The 17,724-nt window shown below is 40.6% G+C and overlaps 2 protein-coding genes across 10 annotated transcripts in view; both read left to right on the forward strand.

Moving 5' to 3' along the window:
• The first annotated feature begins 211 nt into the window (after window positions 1–211).
• LOC135103996 (parkin coregulated gene protein homolog) lies at window positions 212–7,195 on the forward strand. The gene is given in 7 exon segments (XM_064010860.1): window positions 212–394; window positions 844–1,149; window positions 1,300–1,527; window positions 2,615–2,651; window positions 2,654–2,785; window positions 6,177–6,326; window positions 6,903–7,195. Coding segments are annotated over 6 exon segments (915 nt in total). The 5' UTR covers window positions 212–394; window positions 844–942; the 3' UTR covers window positions 7,064–7,195.
• A 2,384-nt stretch (window positions 7,196–9,579) lies between these two features.
• The window catches only part of LOC135104381 (uncharacterized), a 13,820-nt gene continuing 5,675 nt past the window's right edge, over window positions 9,580–17,724 (forward strand). The window contains exons 1-4 of one of the 9 annotated variants that reach the window (XM_064011751.1): window positions 9,580–9,617; window positions 14,616–14,668; window positions 16,706–16,777; window positions 16,891–17,082. In XM_064011751.1, the coding sequence (XP_063867821.1) occupies window positions 9,595–9,617; window positions 14,616–14,668; window positions 16,706–16,777; window positions 16,891–17,082 (340 nt within the window). In that variant the 5' untranslated portion in view covers window positions 9,580–9,594. Of the gene's footprint in view, window positions 9,618–10,138; window positions 10,419–10,629; window positions 10,748–14,615; window positions 14,669–16,144; window positions 16,311–16,705; window positions 16,778–16,890; window positions 17,083–17,724 lie in introns of those variants that run through there. The other 8 variants (XM_064011753.1, XM_064011752.1, XM_064011757.1 and 5 more) reach the window with 8 other exon arrangements.

Here is a 17,724-nt window from a genome sequence, read left to right on the forward strand (position 1 = left end):
CTCTCTCTCTCTCTCTCTCTCTCTCTCTCTCTCTCTCTCTCTCTCTCTCTCTCTCTCTCTCTCTCTCTCTCTCTTTGCTATTTCCCACCTCCTTCCATCAGTCAGGCCGCCTCCGACCCTTCAGGCGTCGTGGGGGAGGAGCGAGGGTTGCCAAGGCGACCCGTGACAACATTGGTGCTCGGGACCTGTTGATGGCGCGCGTCGATAAACCTTAGTTACTTCAGTTCGTCTTGACCCGCGGTGTTCCCATCTTGCTGCCCGCCCGCTGCTCCGGCTAACATCACGCTCTACGGAGGATAACTAATACTCCAGTGGTCTTCATGCCTGAGGGAGGAGGAGTCATGAATCGCACAGATTGCACACTATGGAAGTTCTCCGTATGAATGAGTTACCAGTAAGTTGCCTGGCCACCCCTTCACCGTAATAACAATCATGCAGAAGAAATTCACTTTGGTAGATTGTCAGTTACGAGAAACGTTAATCCGTCGCGAGGTCCGCGGGTTGCTCCTGATCTGTTTCGCAAACTGGCTTGTATGTATGCGTATAAAGTTTATGAAGTACGAAAAAATCTTGTTGTAATGCATCAGCTCATAAACGCAATTCTTAGCGGTCTACAGACAACCATGACCTACGAAATAAGTGGTAAGTTCTGTACTACAAGGCCAGTAATTGTGGCAACCTGCTGGACGGTGCAGTGGCCTCGTCTTGATGTGCTAGGTGTGGCAGCAGCGAGACTCTCTCCTAACGTAAGGGAAGCAATATATCATTTGTCACCAGTGCCACTCAACATATGCCTAACAGAAAGTGCTCGCCTCTTCCATACAGTCTATTATTTATCCGCAGGTTCAAAAGCACGATAAAAAAAAAAATGCGGATTGTCCAAGACAGCTTTGGAGCGCGCTAAGATGTAAGGCGTGAGCACCGCGAGGCCTGCCGTCGGACATGACATCGGTGAAGCAACTGACCGCGTCCGAGCGTCGAGAAAATAACAGGTTCAGGTCGCAGAGCCAGCCCGCACCCTCGCGGCCTTCCTCCAAGGCCAACACCCCAAGCTCCCCCGCCAGCCTCGGCAGCCACAGACCCCGCAAGGAATGGACCATCGACGGCATAACCACGAGGAGGCGACACTCGGCCCACCCGTCTCACGAGGTGGGTTGACTGACCGCTCGCCTGTGTTTCTTATTTGCCTACAGCTATCATAATTATTGTTATTATTACTACTCTCTCTCTCTCTCTCTCTCTCTCTCTCTCTCTCTCTCTCTCTCTCTCTCTCTCTCTCTCTCACCACTGCTTCCCCAGGGGAGTGGTGGTCGTCGCGGGCAGGTGTCAGCCGCCAGCTCACGGAGGGCGGTGGCGGCCTTCACGCCTGCTTCTCGCATCAAGGGAGCGAAGGTGAGCGGGCCTCCTAAAGTAGGTGTATTTCGACCCCGCCCGTCCCCGCCAACCACCTTCAGAAGAATGTATGAGAGAGGAGACGTGCCTGTCACCCTTCACCACGACCACCACGGCCATACCCTGCGCTGGAAGGTGTGTGTGTGTGTGTGTGTGTGTGTGTGTGAGACCTGTATTTAGAAACGCCTTGCTCTTTAAACACGACTATTTTCCAAAGGTCATAGAGATGATTAGCCGGGCTCTCAAGAGTGTTTCTCCTCTTAATGATGTAGAAATCTTATCATTCTGCCAACAGAACCGTAAAAACACCCTTGATAATCCGTGTAATTTCAACTAGAGGCTTGTAAGAGTGGTAAGGTGTGTGTGTTTTTGTGTACAAATGTCGCCACCTCTCCTGATTTGAAGGTTCCTCATGACCTTTAGCGTGAAGGTAGCCAGTGAATTATTAACGTAACATTTCTATGGTGGGGAAGGTGAGGAATGTGCGGCGAGGCAAGGCGAGGCGAGCGACGGGGCGACAGGAAAGAAGGGAGGCTGGGAGCTCTCAGTGAATATTTGCCTGCAGTGAAACGGAGTGAACGAAGAACGTGTGAAGACAAAAACTCTCTCTCTCTCTCTCTCTCTCTCTCTCTCTCTCTCTCTCTCTCTCTCTCTCTCTCTCTCTCTCTCTCTCTCTCTCTCTCTCTCTCCAAATATATTTAAGGCCGAAGAAACATTATAATTTGGAGGCATTAAATTCAGTGATATACGAAAACATTGGGGAGAGAGAGAGAGAGAGAGAGAGAGAGAGAGAGAGAGAGAGAGAGAGAGAGAGAGAGATTAAAAAATCTCGACTGACCTTCATTCCGCCATACCATTGATCGCCTCTTGACCTTCTGCTAAACACCACCACCACCACCACCACTGCTATCGTTACCGCAACCACCATAACCAACCACAGTGGCCACTATTACCCGAATTCAGAAACGCTTTACTCTCTCACCACGACTATTTTTAAAGCCCACGGAGATGATTAGCCGGGTTCTCACGAGTGTTTCCCCTGTTGACAATGTAAAAATCTTGTTAATATGTCACTAGAATCTTAGTAACACCCTTGAAAGCCTGTGTAATTTCAACGAGAGCCTTTTGAAAATAATGGAGATGTAATGCAGAATTGTTTCAGAATAAAAGCCTATACACCACCATCATCACTACTGTCTGTCGCCACCATGCACCACTACAGGTTGACGTGGAGAAACTCGACTACCACCACTATCTGCCCTCTTCTTCGATGGCCTGCGGGAGACGACACACCCCTACGACTTCTTCAGCAGGGCAGGCATCCGGGACCTGCTGACGAGGGGCGGGGACAAGATCCTTCCCGTTATTCCTCAACTCATTCTCCCCATCAAAAGTAGGTTGCTGATATGTTTCTTTACGTTTTCTATCTCTACAATACGAGTATGTGTTAGCTTTGTTTCCCTGCGCTTCTGTCTCTTCTTTCATTGGGTGTCGTTATTTGGTTACTGTATTGTACCTATCATTGTTACTTTTCGTTCAATGAATTAAGAAGGTAAGATAAAAGTCTAATAGAAACCTTGCATATCTTCTTCATTAAAAATTCAAATCTACCTCCTTTTCTTTTTTTTTTATTTATTTATTGTTACTCTTACTTTTTTTCGTGAATTCTCTGCGCGTCTGAGTAATGAAACACTGAGTAACTTTTCTTTTTGGTTGTCCATGGTAACAATTCCTTCCGCTGCTACTCTTTTAAGAATGTGTACAACCAGTATTTTGAAACGCTTTGCGCTCTCATGTAGACTGTTTTTCATAGGCCACAAAAATTTAATCGGGTTCTCATGTATGTACTTTTTCTATTGATAATACAGGATCTTTTCTCAATAATCACTACGTAGAATCATGAAAACTTCCTTGAAATATTCCAATGACTTCCACTGGGGCTATTAAAAACAATCGAGAGATAAGACATCAAAACGTTTGAGACTGTTGCGCCATATGGTTTGTCAAGATACACTGTGACCGCAGTCGCTTTCAAATTTGCTCTCAGAACTGAAGCCTAAGGAAGGATTAGCAGAACGAGATGATTGCGGCTCTGAGGTAGCGAGTCAGATGACTGTGGCGCCAGTAATCTCACGCACACGTGCCTGCGGGCCGAGGAAGGGCAAGGCGGTGTTTGGGAGGCTCTCTCACGCAACAAACAAGTGAAGGCTGTGCATGAAATATCAAACTTACACGAATATCTTGTGGCTGTATCGTTTTTAATAATGCCGTGATAGTTTTAACATTTAGATTACCTCAAATTATCTCATGGTCTGAGCTCGAGACGAATATTAGATTGGATAATTACAAGAGTTAAGTGGAGCTATCACGGCTAAGGTAAGGGAGACTGCAAGGCACAGGGCAGTCACGCACTGGGGGAGCACGTACACTAGATTGTTGGTCCTGCTCTTGCCTCCTCGTCCTCCCTTTGTCCGTGTGTGGCTAAGGCAAGGCATTTAGTATTCCCATTTTATTACCGGTGTAGCAACATTTTTCAAAGTTCCTGTATTCTCACATTCCGTACTATGAGCATACTGAAAAAAAAAAAATCTACAACTGAAGTCTGTTGTCAAGAACTGGTAGGAGATGGCTTCAGCAGAAGTCACCGTGTATTATTTTCCGTGGATTCCCTCACCACATGTTATAATTCCCTTATTATCCTTTCATTTCTTCCCATCACATACTCCTGTACTTCATCATCCTTCTTCACCGGAGCTTGTCCCTTGCACGCCTCCATCCATCATATTCCTCGTAGCCTCTTCAATCCCTATCCTCATCCATTTCCCCATCAATCTCAAAAACTTCCAACAGGCTCTAATGGACGTTATTGTGGTTTTCATTGGTGTTTTCATGATTACAGTGATAGCTTAACAAGGATTCTGCATCATCAGTGGAAAAATCCACTCATAAGAATGTGACTGATCATCCCTGTGCCCTTTGAAGGTAGTCCTGATACGATAACAAACCGTTTAGAATATGAACATTAATCATCTCACTTTCTGAAATTCGTTCCGCGTGGCCAGACCCACTTTAATCCACTCTGCATTTGATTAATTTACCTTCACGCAATATATCAAATCTGTCTTACATCCTTTCGTCACTTGCCATCCATTTTTTCTCACACCACAGACACTTCCGAAGTAACTCATTTAACTTTAACTTGGCTTCTTGACCTTGGCTCATTCCACACCCTCACCTATGTTTGTTGTTCTTTCTTTTATCATACGCCCTAAAGATGCAACTACTTTTCTTCTCTGCTCAAAAATTTCTCTCGCCCTATTATGCTTCCAGGACTGTACGTAACTGAACCAAATTACTTAGATCCGTATTGTCAAATGTTTCGGCGTCTCATCTCGACTACTTTTAATTAAGAGGGTCTAGCGGAGGTCATTATGGTTCTCAGTGGTGTTTTCATACTTCCAGTCCTGCTTTATGGGATTTTGAGGGTTGCGAGAGCCTGGTCCGTATTCAGAAACGCTTTGCTCTATCACCACAACTATTTTCTAAGGCCACAGAGATGGTTAACAGGGTTCTCAAGAGTGTTTCTCCTCTTAATAATGTAGAAGTCTTATTATTCCGTCACTAGAACCATAAAAACACCCTTAAAAACATGAGTAACTTTATTGAGACTCTTTGAAAGTTGTAGAGGTGTGGTGCAGAAGTGTTTCAGAATATGTACTCCAGACTCATCATTTCTGTAGCATTTGAAAATCGTCAGAGAGAGAGAGAGAGAGAGAGAGAGAGAGAGAGAGAGAGAGAGAGAGAGAGAGAGAGAGAGAGAGAGAGAGAGAGAGAGAGAGAGAGAGAGAGAGAGAGAGAATATAAAGCGTTTAGGAACACGAGCCTTAAATTCACGTGCCTCCTTCGTTCGACCTAGTTTTAGTTTGATCTTGGGATTCACCTCTTTACTCGTACACTTTCGAAATTATTAATCACCTCGACTTGTATTCCTTTTAAGCTGCTACTACTACTACTACTACGACCTCTACCATTACTACTACGACCACTAACACTACTATTACGACTACTACTACTACTACTACTACTACTACTACTATTACTACTGCTACTACTACTAACACGCACACACAAACACACACACGCCAAAGACGCATTAGTGTTACAAAATGAAGAGTGTTACACCCTGTGAGGTAAGTTTGAATCACTCTCCTCACTCAGCCCAGCCCCTCACCGCCTGCCAGTCCCGAATCAGCCCCACATTACGACCATCACGACACTCTCCCGGCCCCACCTTCCCCCTCTCCCCGCCCCCTCGCCTACCGCCGTGATGACCGCCGGATCAAACATATTATCTCGCGCACACAAACTCTCCTGCGCCCTTTATCTTATCGATTATCCTCCGCTATAATTTAGGTCAGGCGAGACTGTCGTATACGCTTCCTGCTGATGTTTCTGAGGTGAAGCTGACGTTCTACGCTTACTGACAACATAATTTTTTTTTTTTCTTATCGGGAATCATGTCTTTAAGATTATGAAAAGTTTTAATGTTTATTTCTATACTTGTTATATTGCCAGGTGATGGACTGTGAAAGTGTTTGTACAAAATAAAAAGTAAGATGTGCATTATTGTACGAAGGATGAGGTATGTAGTACAAGTTTATAATACTATTCATTTAGAGAGAGAGAGAGAGAGAGAGAGAGAGAGAGAGAGAGAGACTCGCAGTGAAGGTGGTGGTGTGGATGAGTGGCGGATGGCTCATACTGTGTGCTCGTATCTCCTGCAGGCGCCCTCAACACCAGGGACGTGAGAGTCATCTGCACGGTGCTGAAGGTGCTGCAGGAACTGGTGATGTCGGCGCCCTTGGTAGGAGAGTCCCTTGTGCCCTACTACAGGCAGATCCTCCCCACCCTCAACCTATTTAAACACAAGAACGGTGAGTGATTTAAATGGGATACGCGCGTGAATAAATCATGTTAAGGTTTAGACGTGTGACTAAGCTTACCTTGACCGGGACTCGAACCCGGTCTCTGTATAGGCCGAGTTAGGCACGGTGATCACTAAGCCATGGAGATGTCATACCCAGTGAGGAATAACGCGAGCTGTGTGGTGCAAGGATAAAATAAGCTGATCTTCGTAATGACAAGGTTAAGCTTCACAACATGTATTTGCGAAGGGCCACAACACTTGAGTGAATTACTGTATTACCAGTGAACTATTACGCTTCACATCTTTTCTACACAAAATGGTAGTCAACACCACCGTGATACAGAAGGAGACTGAATGGACACAGTATTAACACTACGTTAAGATGGACACCGTTCAGTCGAGCCTGGCAACCCCGGATGCAAATTTCCGCCCATTCACTCTTGTAACAAAACTCTAGGGAATAATACAACCCAGTTTCATTAATTTTCTCTGGGTTTTTGGGTTGTGTTGATTTCTTTTATTTCCGGTAATATCACACAGTAAGCAGCAACCTTAAATGAGTAAATAAGTATGTTCTTTTCAGTTAATTCCGGGGATGAGATTGATTATTCACAGCAACGCCGCGAGAACCTGGGGGACCTCATCCAAGAGACGCTGGAGATCCTGGAGCGGCACGGGGGGCGGGACGCGTATATCAACATCAAGTACATGGTGCCCACCTACCAGTCCTGCGTCATGAACTAAGCGGATACCGACTCTTACACTGACGCTGTTGCTTGGTGAAAATGTTCCTGAAGCGTCACACGAACTGTAGCAAAGGACGCAACTTGTTTGCACACGACTGTGTTCATCCCAATTACTATCATCTAAGGACGCCTCTTTAAACCTGGTGAAGTGAGGTGGAAGACATAGCTGTTACGTGTATGAATGAAAACGATAGCGCTCACCTGCCATCGTATCGAGGCAGCAAGGATCAGCCTCTCTGTTGACTTTACTAACGATAACATTACTCTTCTGTCATTTCTTCGGTCTGTTAGGAAAACGCATGACGATGCCTCTAAATCTCAACAAAGTCTTCTTGCAATGTCCTCGGTTCAGAACGCAAGCAGACAGTGAAGAAAGAAAAGTATTGTGTTTGTGACTGGACGAGAAGCACTACAAGCTTTGAAAAGGTGATGGAATCGTGTAATAGAATTTGAATTATGGCGCACCAGCTCGAGCATTACACAGTGTGTTTCATGTCTGGAAAAGGTAACCACGTGCACTTCTTTCATGATGAATGTTAAAAAAAGAACAAAAAATGATGTATATACATGTTGACAAATTTTATAGTTTAATAAAAAAATATTCTTTTCTTTTATAAAGTGATACTGAACTTCACACACACACACACACACACACACACACACACACACACACACACACACACACACACACACACACACACACACACACACACACACACACACACACACACACACACACACTTGATTGTTGTTGCACTTTTATCAGATCTTTTAACACCTGCTGTAGGCACGTATCCCTTGTGTTAATGCAAGTTTCAGGCCCAACTCCTTTCATTTTTTTTTTTTTTTTCTTATCCATGCCACTGGTAATTCTTGAAGGAACGTTACTTATCAGCATGGAAATAAAAAGAAATGTACTAATCAGCGCGTATCATAGCATTATCCTGCCCTCTTCCTACATTTTATTTTTTTTACAGTGTATTCACACGCACGATTGTTCAGGACGAGATGGTTGAGTCCTACTTTAAAACGCGAAGCTTACCGTAAGTTGCAGTTCATATGAAAGACTTGTCATCTATTATTCAGTCTTCTTCTTACTCTTCCACCTTCTGTAATCAATAATGCACGATTATTCCTAGAGCCTTAGTTCGAGAGGGGTGATTCACCGCTCTACTGAAAAACGTTGCAGGCCATTTAAGAGTCCTGTCATATATTATTCAGTTTTCTTCATACTACTCGTCCTTGTATAATCATATGCACCATTGTTCCTAGTGCTTTAGTTCGAATGGAGTGATAGACTGCCATACTGAAAACGCCGCGCTCGTGTTGTAGGTCATAAGATTCCCACAAGTGATCCATCGGTGCCTCACCACACGCGTCGGCGAGAACACCTAACAACGCCAAGGAATCCTCAAGGCGGGAAATGTGTTCGCTATACATCGCTTCGTGACATGATATCACGCATACCGATGAAAACCTGTTACTGTAGCCCTGTATATTCTTCTCATTTCTACCGTACTCTAAGTTTTCCTCTTTCGGAATTAACATTTTGTAAGCTGGCAACTCACTGAACAATCTCTCTCTCTCTCTCTCTCTCTCTTCTCTCTCCTCTCTCTCTCTCTCTCCTCTCTCTCTCTCTCTCTCTCCTCTCTCTCTCTTCTCTCCTCCTCTCTCTCTCCTCTCTCTCTCTCTCCTCTCTAGTACGTGACACTAAACAGGCTGTTATCATCCATATTTGAGGCTACGTGCTGTGCTGAAGGCTTTCTTGGCATAGTGGTGCCACGCGAGCTGTAAGACCAACATATGATGTATGACGCAATCACACCTGCAAGTAGAAGCCACAACCCAAGTGAGTAGCAATATCGTTCCCCGACAATATAATTCTCAGTGTGGCAAGTCATTCTCCGCTGTCTGTGTATGTGTGCGTGTTACAGGCGAGAGAAAGACAGGCTTACTTTTTCTCGATCTTTTGGCATGGCATTTTTCGTTTTTCTTTCTCTTTTTTTTTTTTTTTTTAATCATCATTTTGTTTTGAATAACTTCATTGTTGCATCGCGCTATTTCTTACTCAACATGCTTCTGTTAGATTTCTTGGGTGAAAGTGATGATACTATAACTACTACTGTTACTACCACTACTACTAATAATAATAATAATAATAATAATAATAATAATATTAATAATAATAATAACAATAAAAATAATAAAACTAATAATAATAATAATAATAACTAATATTTTTATCAGAGTTATATTACTAAGATTGGGGAGAGAACATCACTATGGGAGGAAACTTACGAGCATGTCACATCACAAATGGCTGTATTTGGCCTCGGATAAATTAATGCCTGGACAGCCTGCCGAGGGTACGAAGCGTTGCGCATGTTATGTCTGATAGACTATACGCGTCATTGTCATTGTGCCAACACAGGCATCGCAGGTAGCCCTAGGAACAGCACATCTGTCATCTGTACGTCTTTCTATATATAATCTTTAAACCTCACAAGATCATGCAGGTGGCTGTTCTACATGCAAGCGTTAGATCGACATCAGTGAGTTTATGATAGATGAACGATGATGATAGATGATAGATGATGAGATGAACGAGCACTGTCTGCAAAGCAATGGTACAGCCAGTGTTATGTACGTACATCTCACTTGAGAAAAATTATGTAGAATATCCATTTATTGCAGAGAGAGAGAGAGAGAGAGAGAGAGAGAGAGAGAGAGAGATGCTGGCTTATCAACGGCACGATTGATAAAAGAGAACTCTTATTTAAAATTAATGGATGGCTTGCTATCGTAAAGCATGCATGAGTAATAGAAAACACAGCCCTTGTTATAAAACAGTGGAGTGTGATTGAGAAGAACAATATGAGGGGCAATCCCATAGGCAGCTCCTTTGTTTACACATTTGCTTCAGGTTAGGCGGTGCTTCATCTCGGCTCATTTAGCTTATTATTCCTTGCCCAGCAGTTTGAGTACAAGTTCATAATACCTTGAAGCGTTCATATTTACGAATAAATTAATGTTGAGGCATAGTACATTTGCAAAAGAAGATCATATCAAAGCCGAGTAAGCAAAATCACTCAGACGGCTTGAACTAGCGGGAGCAGCTTCAGGTTAGCGGCACGGCTGCAGGTCATCGTTAACCTGGTTGTTCCGGTGCTTCCCCGTGACACAATCACCAGCAAGACCAGAGAACTAAGCCTGTCCTCGCTGTACTTCACCTTATCATACAGTACGTGGGCCGTTTAGCTTAATAGACAGTGTACACGTGGCACTCCAATGCAGCTCTGCTGAAAGATGATCATATACTAATGCGACTCAAGCATTCTAGTTCAGGAACCTATGTACGTATGTCTATATGCGTTTGTGATTTTGGAGATATTGTTACACATTTGTTTATCTTACAGAATAAAGGAGGTTAGGTAGCGATCCACTTAGGGACAGGCGCTTCTCAGTGTATCTCGCTCGAAATTGTTAGTAAATCTCAGCGCGGTACATTTTAAAACTACATCTAGCACTCATTGAGATGTGTGGTCCGTGTGGTGCCGGGCTGCCTGGGCCTGCGTCTTAACAGGTGTGAGTTGCCAACACCACATGGACCACACATCTCAACGAGTGCCATACATCTAACTAAATGTCTCGCTCCCAGACCCCGTAAAGTTTGGAGGCTGCGGTATGTGTGTATTGTGTGAAACTAGTAACATGCTTCACTCATTGATAACCCAATGTTAAATGTGGTACTAAACACTTGCATTTTGTAGATGAGATTATTTTCTTTCTTGGCTGTTGTTATTTTGTATTTTGTGTGCTGGCTGTGTGAATTCGATATAATAAAAATTTCCAAAGCCATGCAAATGTTTATAAATTTCAAGCTTCTCTTCCTTTTTCTGTCTAGTAAAATGAGACCCAATGCCTCCAATCTTCCTTCATATGAGTCACTGTCAATGCAGGGATAAGCTTAGCAGCATTCCTCTGGCCTTTCCCATGTTATTTGTGTCTCTGGATGGATGTGTAGGTACCAAGCTTAGATGTACTTCATGTGGGGACAGACCAGAATTATGTAGAGAACCAGCAACATGTTGGCATCCATTGTGCATGTCTTGGTCAGTCTTTAACACTTGAGTTGTCACCCTCATGTTAAATTAAGTGAATAGCCAGATCTTTCTCTTCTAATGTTGATCCAAGGGTTGCTACACTCCTTTCATAGTAATGTCCTGCATTATGTTCTTCAGAGCTCCATCTTGTACTGTTGTGTTGGTCTTGTATTATATCCTGTCCTAGCATCATTGTTCATTAGTGTCGCCTGGTCTGATTCAGAGTTAACAACTTGATAATTGTATGGGATCACCTTGCACTACTGGAAATACAATTTATGCCTCTATTTTATACTCAAGGGATATAGTATCTCCTTACCATAATGTGAAGATGAAAATATTGTAAACAAAAGTAAAGGCAAGTAAATCCTGCCTGTCAGAAAACAGCCCTGCACCATCTTAAACACCTATACTGTCATTTTTAAAGATAAGTGAATATGTTATAGCTTACTGACTCTAATATCGATATGTAAATTGTAAACCTAAATTCACATAACCTGATATATCCTAACCTAATGCAGTTTTCTAACTAGATTTTATTTTGATTTTTTTTATTTAGAAACTGAGTTAAATAACTGACTAATTTAAAGTATCATCACAAGTGCTGAAGTTGAAGAAAATTAGAAAGCTTTTAAAACTATATTTAAAAGTTGTCGTTTACATCCTTATCAATTCCATAACATAGCACATTTGTGTAATACTGTTATGAAATGTAATATAGTGTTATATGTGGAAACATGACCATTTACACAAGTGATGATATATGTATATATATTGAGATAGATTTGTAGCTTCTACCTCCTCCATAGAATGTATGGAATTCACAGAGCTGAATACATACATGTCTCAGATGTCCTAGATGCATTTTATAGTACCTAATCACTGAAGTAGGAAATAGATTTATTTTGCATTTGGGATTTTACATAAGGGATGTGCTTATATATATCTATATATATATATATATATATATATATATATATATATATATATATATATATATATATATATATATATATATATATATATATATATAAAATGGTGATCATTGAAGCTCTCTGTTGGCTTCCTTTAATGAAATCATAGTTTTTATTTCACTAATGCCAGTAATTTTTACTTTTCTGAAATGGCCCACATGCTTTATAATCTATATGATTGTGTTTTCATGTTCTTTCTCTCTATGAATATGCTTGAAACCATTTGCCTTTATGCAGCTGTGGTATTTCTGTCCACTGGGCAGAAAAATGAAAAGCAGAGAATTGAAGGGTTCTTTATCAGTATTTCCCTCCAGTGCAGTAGCTTTAATGCTCTGACCAAAATCTACTTCACTTTTCAGATACATTCAGTCCATATGACTTCCTCCTTTCTCTTTTAACATTGTACCTCTATTATCCCTTGTAACATTGTAACTATCTATTCATTATGTAATTGAAATTTCTGTTAGATAGTTTCATTTAATCAAATTATTTTATGTTGCTGGCTTTGCAAAAGTATGATAATCACAAATACAAATGTATCATATGTGATTTGTCAAACTTACTTGATGGTGTTGAAGAGTTAAATACAATCCAATTACTATTACAGGATTGCAAATCATGACTTTTATTGAAAATACGGTGGAACCTCAGTTCTCAATGCCATTTGAAATTCAAAATGTTCAAAACTGAAACTATTTTCTACATAGGAATCACTGTAGAATGGATAAATCCATTCCCAGACACCAGTCTACCCTGTCTTAGCGGTTTATGATAGATGCTCCCATAGCTAAGATGGCTGCTTCATTACATCTCCAACTCACAAATTATTTACCCAGAAAGGATGTATGGAATGAACTTAGTCACACAGAACACATCAGAAGATAGTGTTTAAAGTAACTGATCAAGTGAGGAAAGCCTTTCAGAGTGACACAGAGGAGCAACCCACTTACCACCAAAATAAAGGTGATCATAACAATTAGACATCTTGCAGCTGGGAAAAACTACCGGAAAAATCCAGTTGATGGCATTGGGGGTGCTCGAGAGATGGCATGGGTGGTCATCGAGAGAGCTACAGGTGGCTTGGGATTATTTCTGAGCACCGAAAACTGTTTGTTTACATCAAGGCTTTTCAACAGGATCACATTTACATTATTTCAAAGATTTAATTATTGTCTTACATTTTGTCTCTCCTCCAAATATATAAAAATAAAGTAGATATTTATAGAAACTATAAATTAGTAATAAATGGCAGCTTTTGCTGTCTTTTAATACTTGAAATCAATTAACTTTGTTCTAGAGCCAAATTATGGTACCACAACTGAAGCAATAATGAGTTTAAAATTTTCTTCAAAAACCAATTTGTTCGAAAAGGAAGATGTTTGGTAACTGAGGTTCCACTGTACATGTAATCTTATTATGATTACACTTCCATTTTTATAAACTATGTAGTATTTTTCTAACTTTATTGGTCTTATTATTGTCCTTAAAGAAAAGATATAAAGATCTGGTTCATTGATGATTATGAAAACTACAAAGAATAACCTTTCTTGGAAACAAATTTGACTTCAGAATTCATCAATCCCACGAATAAAGAGTATGTTACATGAAAGGTTACATTTTGCTGGTGTGTGAAATGTGTCTGCAGAAATGTAGCTGCCATACTGAGACAGTCTTAACTCATTATTTCACCCACTGAACTGCTCAACAGTTCACATCCTCTGTAATTTTGGACATACCACATCACATATGGATATTTTCTTTCATTTGTTTATCATTCCATGAATCACACTCGTACCTACTAGGTGCTTCCTCTCCTTGGGAACACTGCTGCATTCTTCACTCTTTTAGTTATATGTCTAAATTCAAGGGGACTTTTTATTTACAGTTGATCAAATCTTCTTTAGAAAAATGTTGTTCACATAACCACACTTTGTTATGATTATATATTTTGCACGTAGATGAACTTTGTATCATTTATAGTTGAAATCTCCCTTAGAGTACCTCTCATGCTGAGTTTAACAGACTTCAGCTGATTGCTAATATTTCAAAGTAGCTACAGTTTCACCCACACTAATGCAGTTACTTTTTTAATGGTTAAAGGAATTTCTGAGTTAAATATCTGCTTTTTATCTAGTCAGTGAAATAATTTTTTGATTCCTTAGTACTGAAGTAGTGTGTCTTGGGTCAAGGTTCTGTGACTGTTGAATAGTAAGCGCATCTGTCATGGAAGGAAAGAACATGGATTTTCTCTCTCTCTCTCTCTCTCTCTCTCTCTCTCTCTCTCTCTCTCTCTCTCTCTCTCTCTCTCTCTCTCTCTCTCTCTCTCTCTCTCTCTCTCTCTCTCTCTCTCTCTCTCTCTCTCTCTCTCTCTCTCTCTCTCTCTCTCTCTCTCTCTCTCTCTCTTCAAGAAAACATTTGTAGATGCATAGTGCTGTTATTGGAACAGCAAGGTAACCTGTCCATTTTTTTGCAGTATAAAATCCAGGCTCAGATTGCTCATGGCTTCTCTTCTTTGGAATGTTAAGAGTAAGTGTATTGCATATTTAATATCTGGACCAACAAAGATACAGGACTTCTGATGGACATTAGTCTGTTAGTTTGTTATCTACTGTAATGAGAGCACACTAACATACTGCCTCTCGCAAGATTAACTACTTTTTATTTCCCAGTAGTACACTAACGGAGATAAACTGAGGACACGGATGTACTCTGGAACTAATCTTATGTATTGCATGAGTGTCCTTCTGTTATGTGATATTAACTTCTTTGATTCCTTATATATTCTGTGTATTAAACTAATAGGTTTTTCTATATTTCTTCAAGAAAGATAGCTATTGTAATTTATTATCAGCAGAATATTTTTATATCACTATTTAGGCACCACAAAAACAGAAAATGCCTATAGAAAATTTGAGGTATGCATGAATATTGAAATACTTTACTGAATTTGGAGATGAACCTGGCACACATATGTATCACATGACATTACAAAGTAACTGTCACCAGGCCATGGACCTTATTCTCAGACATTCTGGCATATTATTCTGACATTTTATAAGCCTGTAATGGAAGTTCTTGAGATTTTCAAGTGTTATCATGATTCTAGAGATAATTAAACAAGAATCCTGCATCATTGTTAGATCAAATATCCATAAGAACCTTATGAGTCATCTCTGTGGTCTCTGAAAATTATCGTGATGAGAGAACAAAGCATTTTCAATATGAGCAGCCTGGTTTAGTTCCATGTGACTCATTGCTTTGCTAATTGTATTTAAAGAATTTTTGCTATGATCACTGATAGCCTCTATGAAAGCAACGATGTTCACACACACACACACACACACACACACACACACACACACACACACACACACACACACACACACACACACACACCGGTGGTTACATACGAGGGTAGCGGAGAGAAGGAAGAATATAATTGGACCATATTGATTAGGGATAGAGAAGGGCCTCTCAGAGGTCATTAAGAGGGAAGATTCCAATATTGCTTATTGATCTCCTGGGACATTTTTGCCAAGGTAATATGCACTCAGTCTCCCTCTAATGATTCCCTTCATGTCCTATGTAGTGTATTTCCTTGCCTTGGTCTTCTGTATGAGTACATATTGCTCTCTTTGCTTTTAACCATGCTTCAACTCATGTGACTGTTGCTGCTGTGTATTTTTTGTGGTTATGTTGCATCTCTCTCTCTCTCTTCTCTCTCTCTCTCTCTCTCTCTCTCTCTCTCTCTCTCTCTCTCTCTCTCTCTCTCTCATCTCTCTCCTCTCTCTCTCTCTCTCTCTCTCTCTCTCTCTCTCTCTCTCTCTCTCTCTCTCTCTCTCTCTCTCTCTCTCTCTCTCTCTCTCTTCTCTCTCTCTCCTCTCTCTCTCTCTCTCATCTGATCATCTCAGTTATTGATACTTAAATGGCTCCCTAATCAATGAAGGCTACAGGGAGTGTGTTAGTATAGTGAGGGGCAGTAGGGAAGTGACAGCTGGCAGTGTTAGGCTGAAGAGGAAGGTCACTCACCAGGTAGTCTTCACTTAGTGCAGGTGAGACAGCTCACATGGAATGCTGCACCTGGAGGGTTTCACACAGCTCAGAGTTGGTAGCATATTGTACTTGTGTACTATTGTTGCCTTCCTTCAGGTAAAGTGATTGTGGAAAGGTAATATTAATGTCATTTTTGGATAATCGTATGACAATTTTTCATGACATAATGTATAGCTTAACTGTTCAGAAAATTTATTTTAGTGGCATATTTATTTGTTATGAGTTGAATAATTTTCAAGGTCTCTGCAGGTGCAACATACATAATATGTAAATACATTTGATAGCAGTTATAAAATGTGTTGATAAGTATATGCAAGTTAATGTTTCATGGCAAGACAGTTTCTTATGTAATGCTAATGTACACTTATGTGGCTAGAGAAAGCCATCATATTGTCATAACAATAGCCCCTTTACAAATCAGTAACAATATAAAGCCTAACTTGCAAAATTTATTATAAGAGTGTCAGCGCCACATTTTACAAAACTTTTAACCGTTTTTCACACTGACAGATACAGTTGGTTTCCGGTTGGTTCACAACATCAAGATGATGCCCCGACCTCTTGTGCTGTGTGGTCCTTCAGGTTAGTAGTACAGAATTGCTTCAGAGATGCCTTTGTCATAAAAAGAACAATATACAAAACTCATTTATACTTAATATTTGTTCTAGTAAACATGATTTGAAAAATTCTTGCAGGTGCTGGTAAATCAACCCTGATGAAGAAGCTGTTTGATGAGTTTGGTTCATATCTTGGGTTCTCTGTCTCTCACACCACCCGCTCCCCACGGATAGGAGAAGAACATGGCAAACACTATTATTTTGTAACCGTGGAAGAAATGGAAAAAGCAATTGATAACAAGGAGTTCATTGAACATGCTAAGTACTCTGGTAAGTCAGATTTTTAGTAAAGGAAATTAATTCAGGTGCTGATTACACAGTTCATGATTTATTTCCACCTTACTTTATGTTCTTTTCAGAAATGTTCCCTGGTGGTGTTCATGTGTAAGACATGAAATATTTTAGTCACTTTCTTGAACTCATTCCTCTGGAATTTCAATATGTTACAATTTTCAATATGTTATATTCAGTTTACAAAGCTGAATATGTACTTACACTTATTTTAAAGCAAGGTGATATATTGCCTCTTGTGTTTTTATTTGTATTTTTATTTTATTATAAGCATCCACTTACTTGCTTTGCTTATTACTTAGACTGCTTTGCTCTAGCACTGACCACCTTTCTCTCTCTCTCTCTCTCTCTCTCTCTCTCTCTCTCTCTCTCTCTCTCTCTCTCTCTCTCTCTCTCTCTCTCTCTCTCTCTCTCTCTCTCTCTCTCTCTCTCTCTCTCTCTCTCTGCAAGCACTTGTTTTGATATAATTAGAAAAAACTGATTTCTTTAATTCAGAAAAAGTTTTCAGAGTTACTCAAGGTTTTGTTCATCTTTGAAATACATCTCAGTTGTGTTTGTGTTGATTTCAACTAAAAGGAATAAATTGGCAAAAATAAAACTTATTTTTATTTATGTATATGT

This window comes from Scylla paramamosain, chromosome 10 (genome assembly GCF_035594125.1).
Source record: "Scylla paramamosain isolate STU-SP2022 chromosome 10, ASM3559412v1, whole genome shotgun sequence".
Taxonomy (NCBI): domain Eukaryota; kingdom Metazoa; phylum Arthropoda; class Malacostraca; order Decapoda; family Portunidae; genus Scylla; species Scylla paramamosain.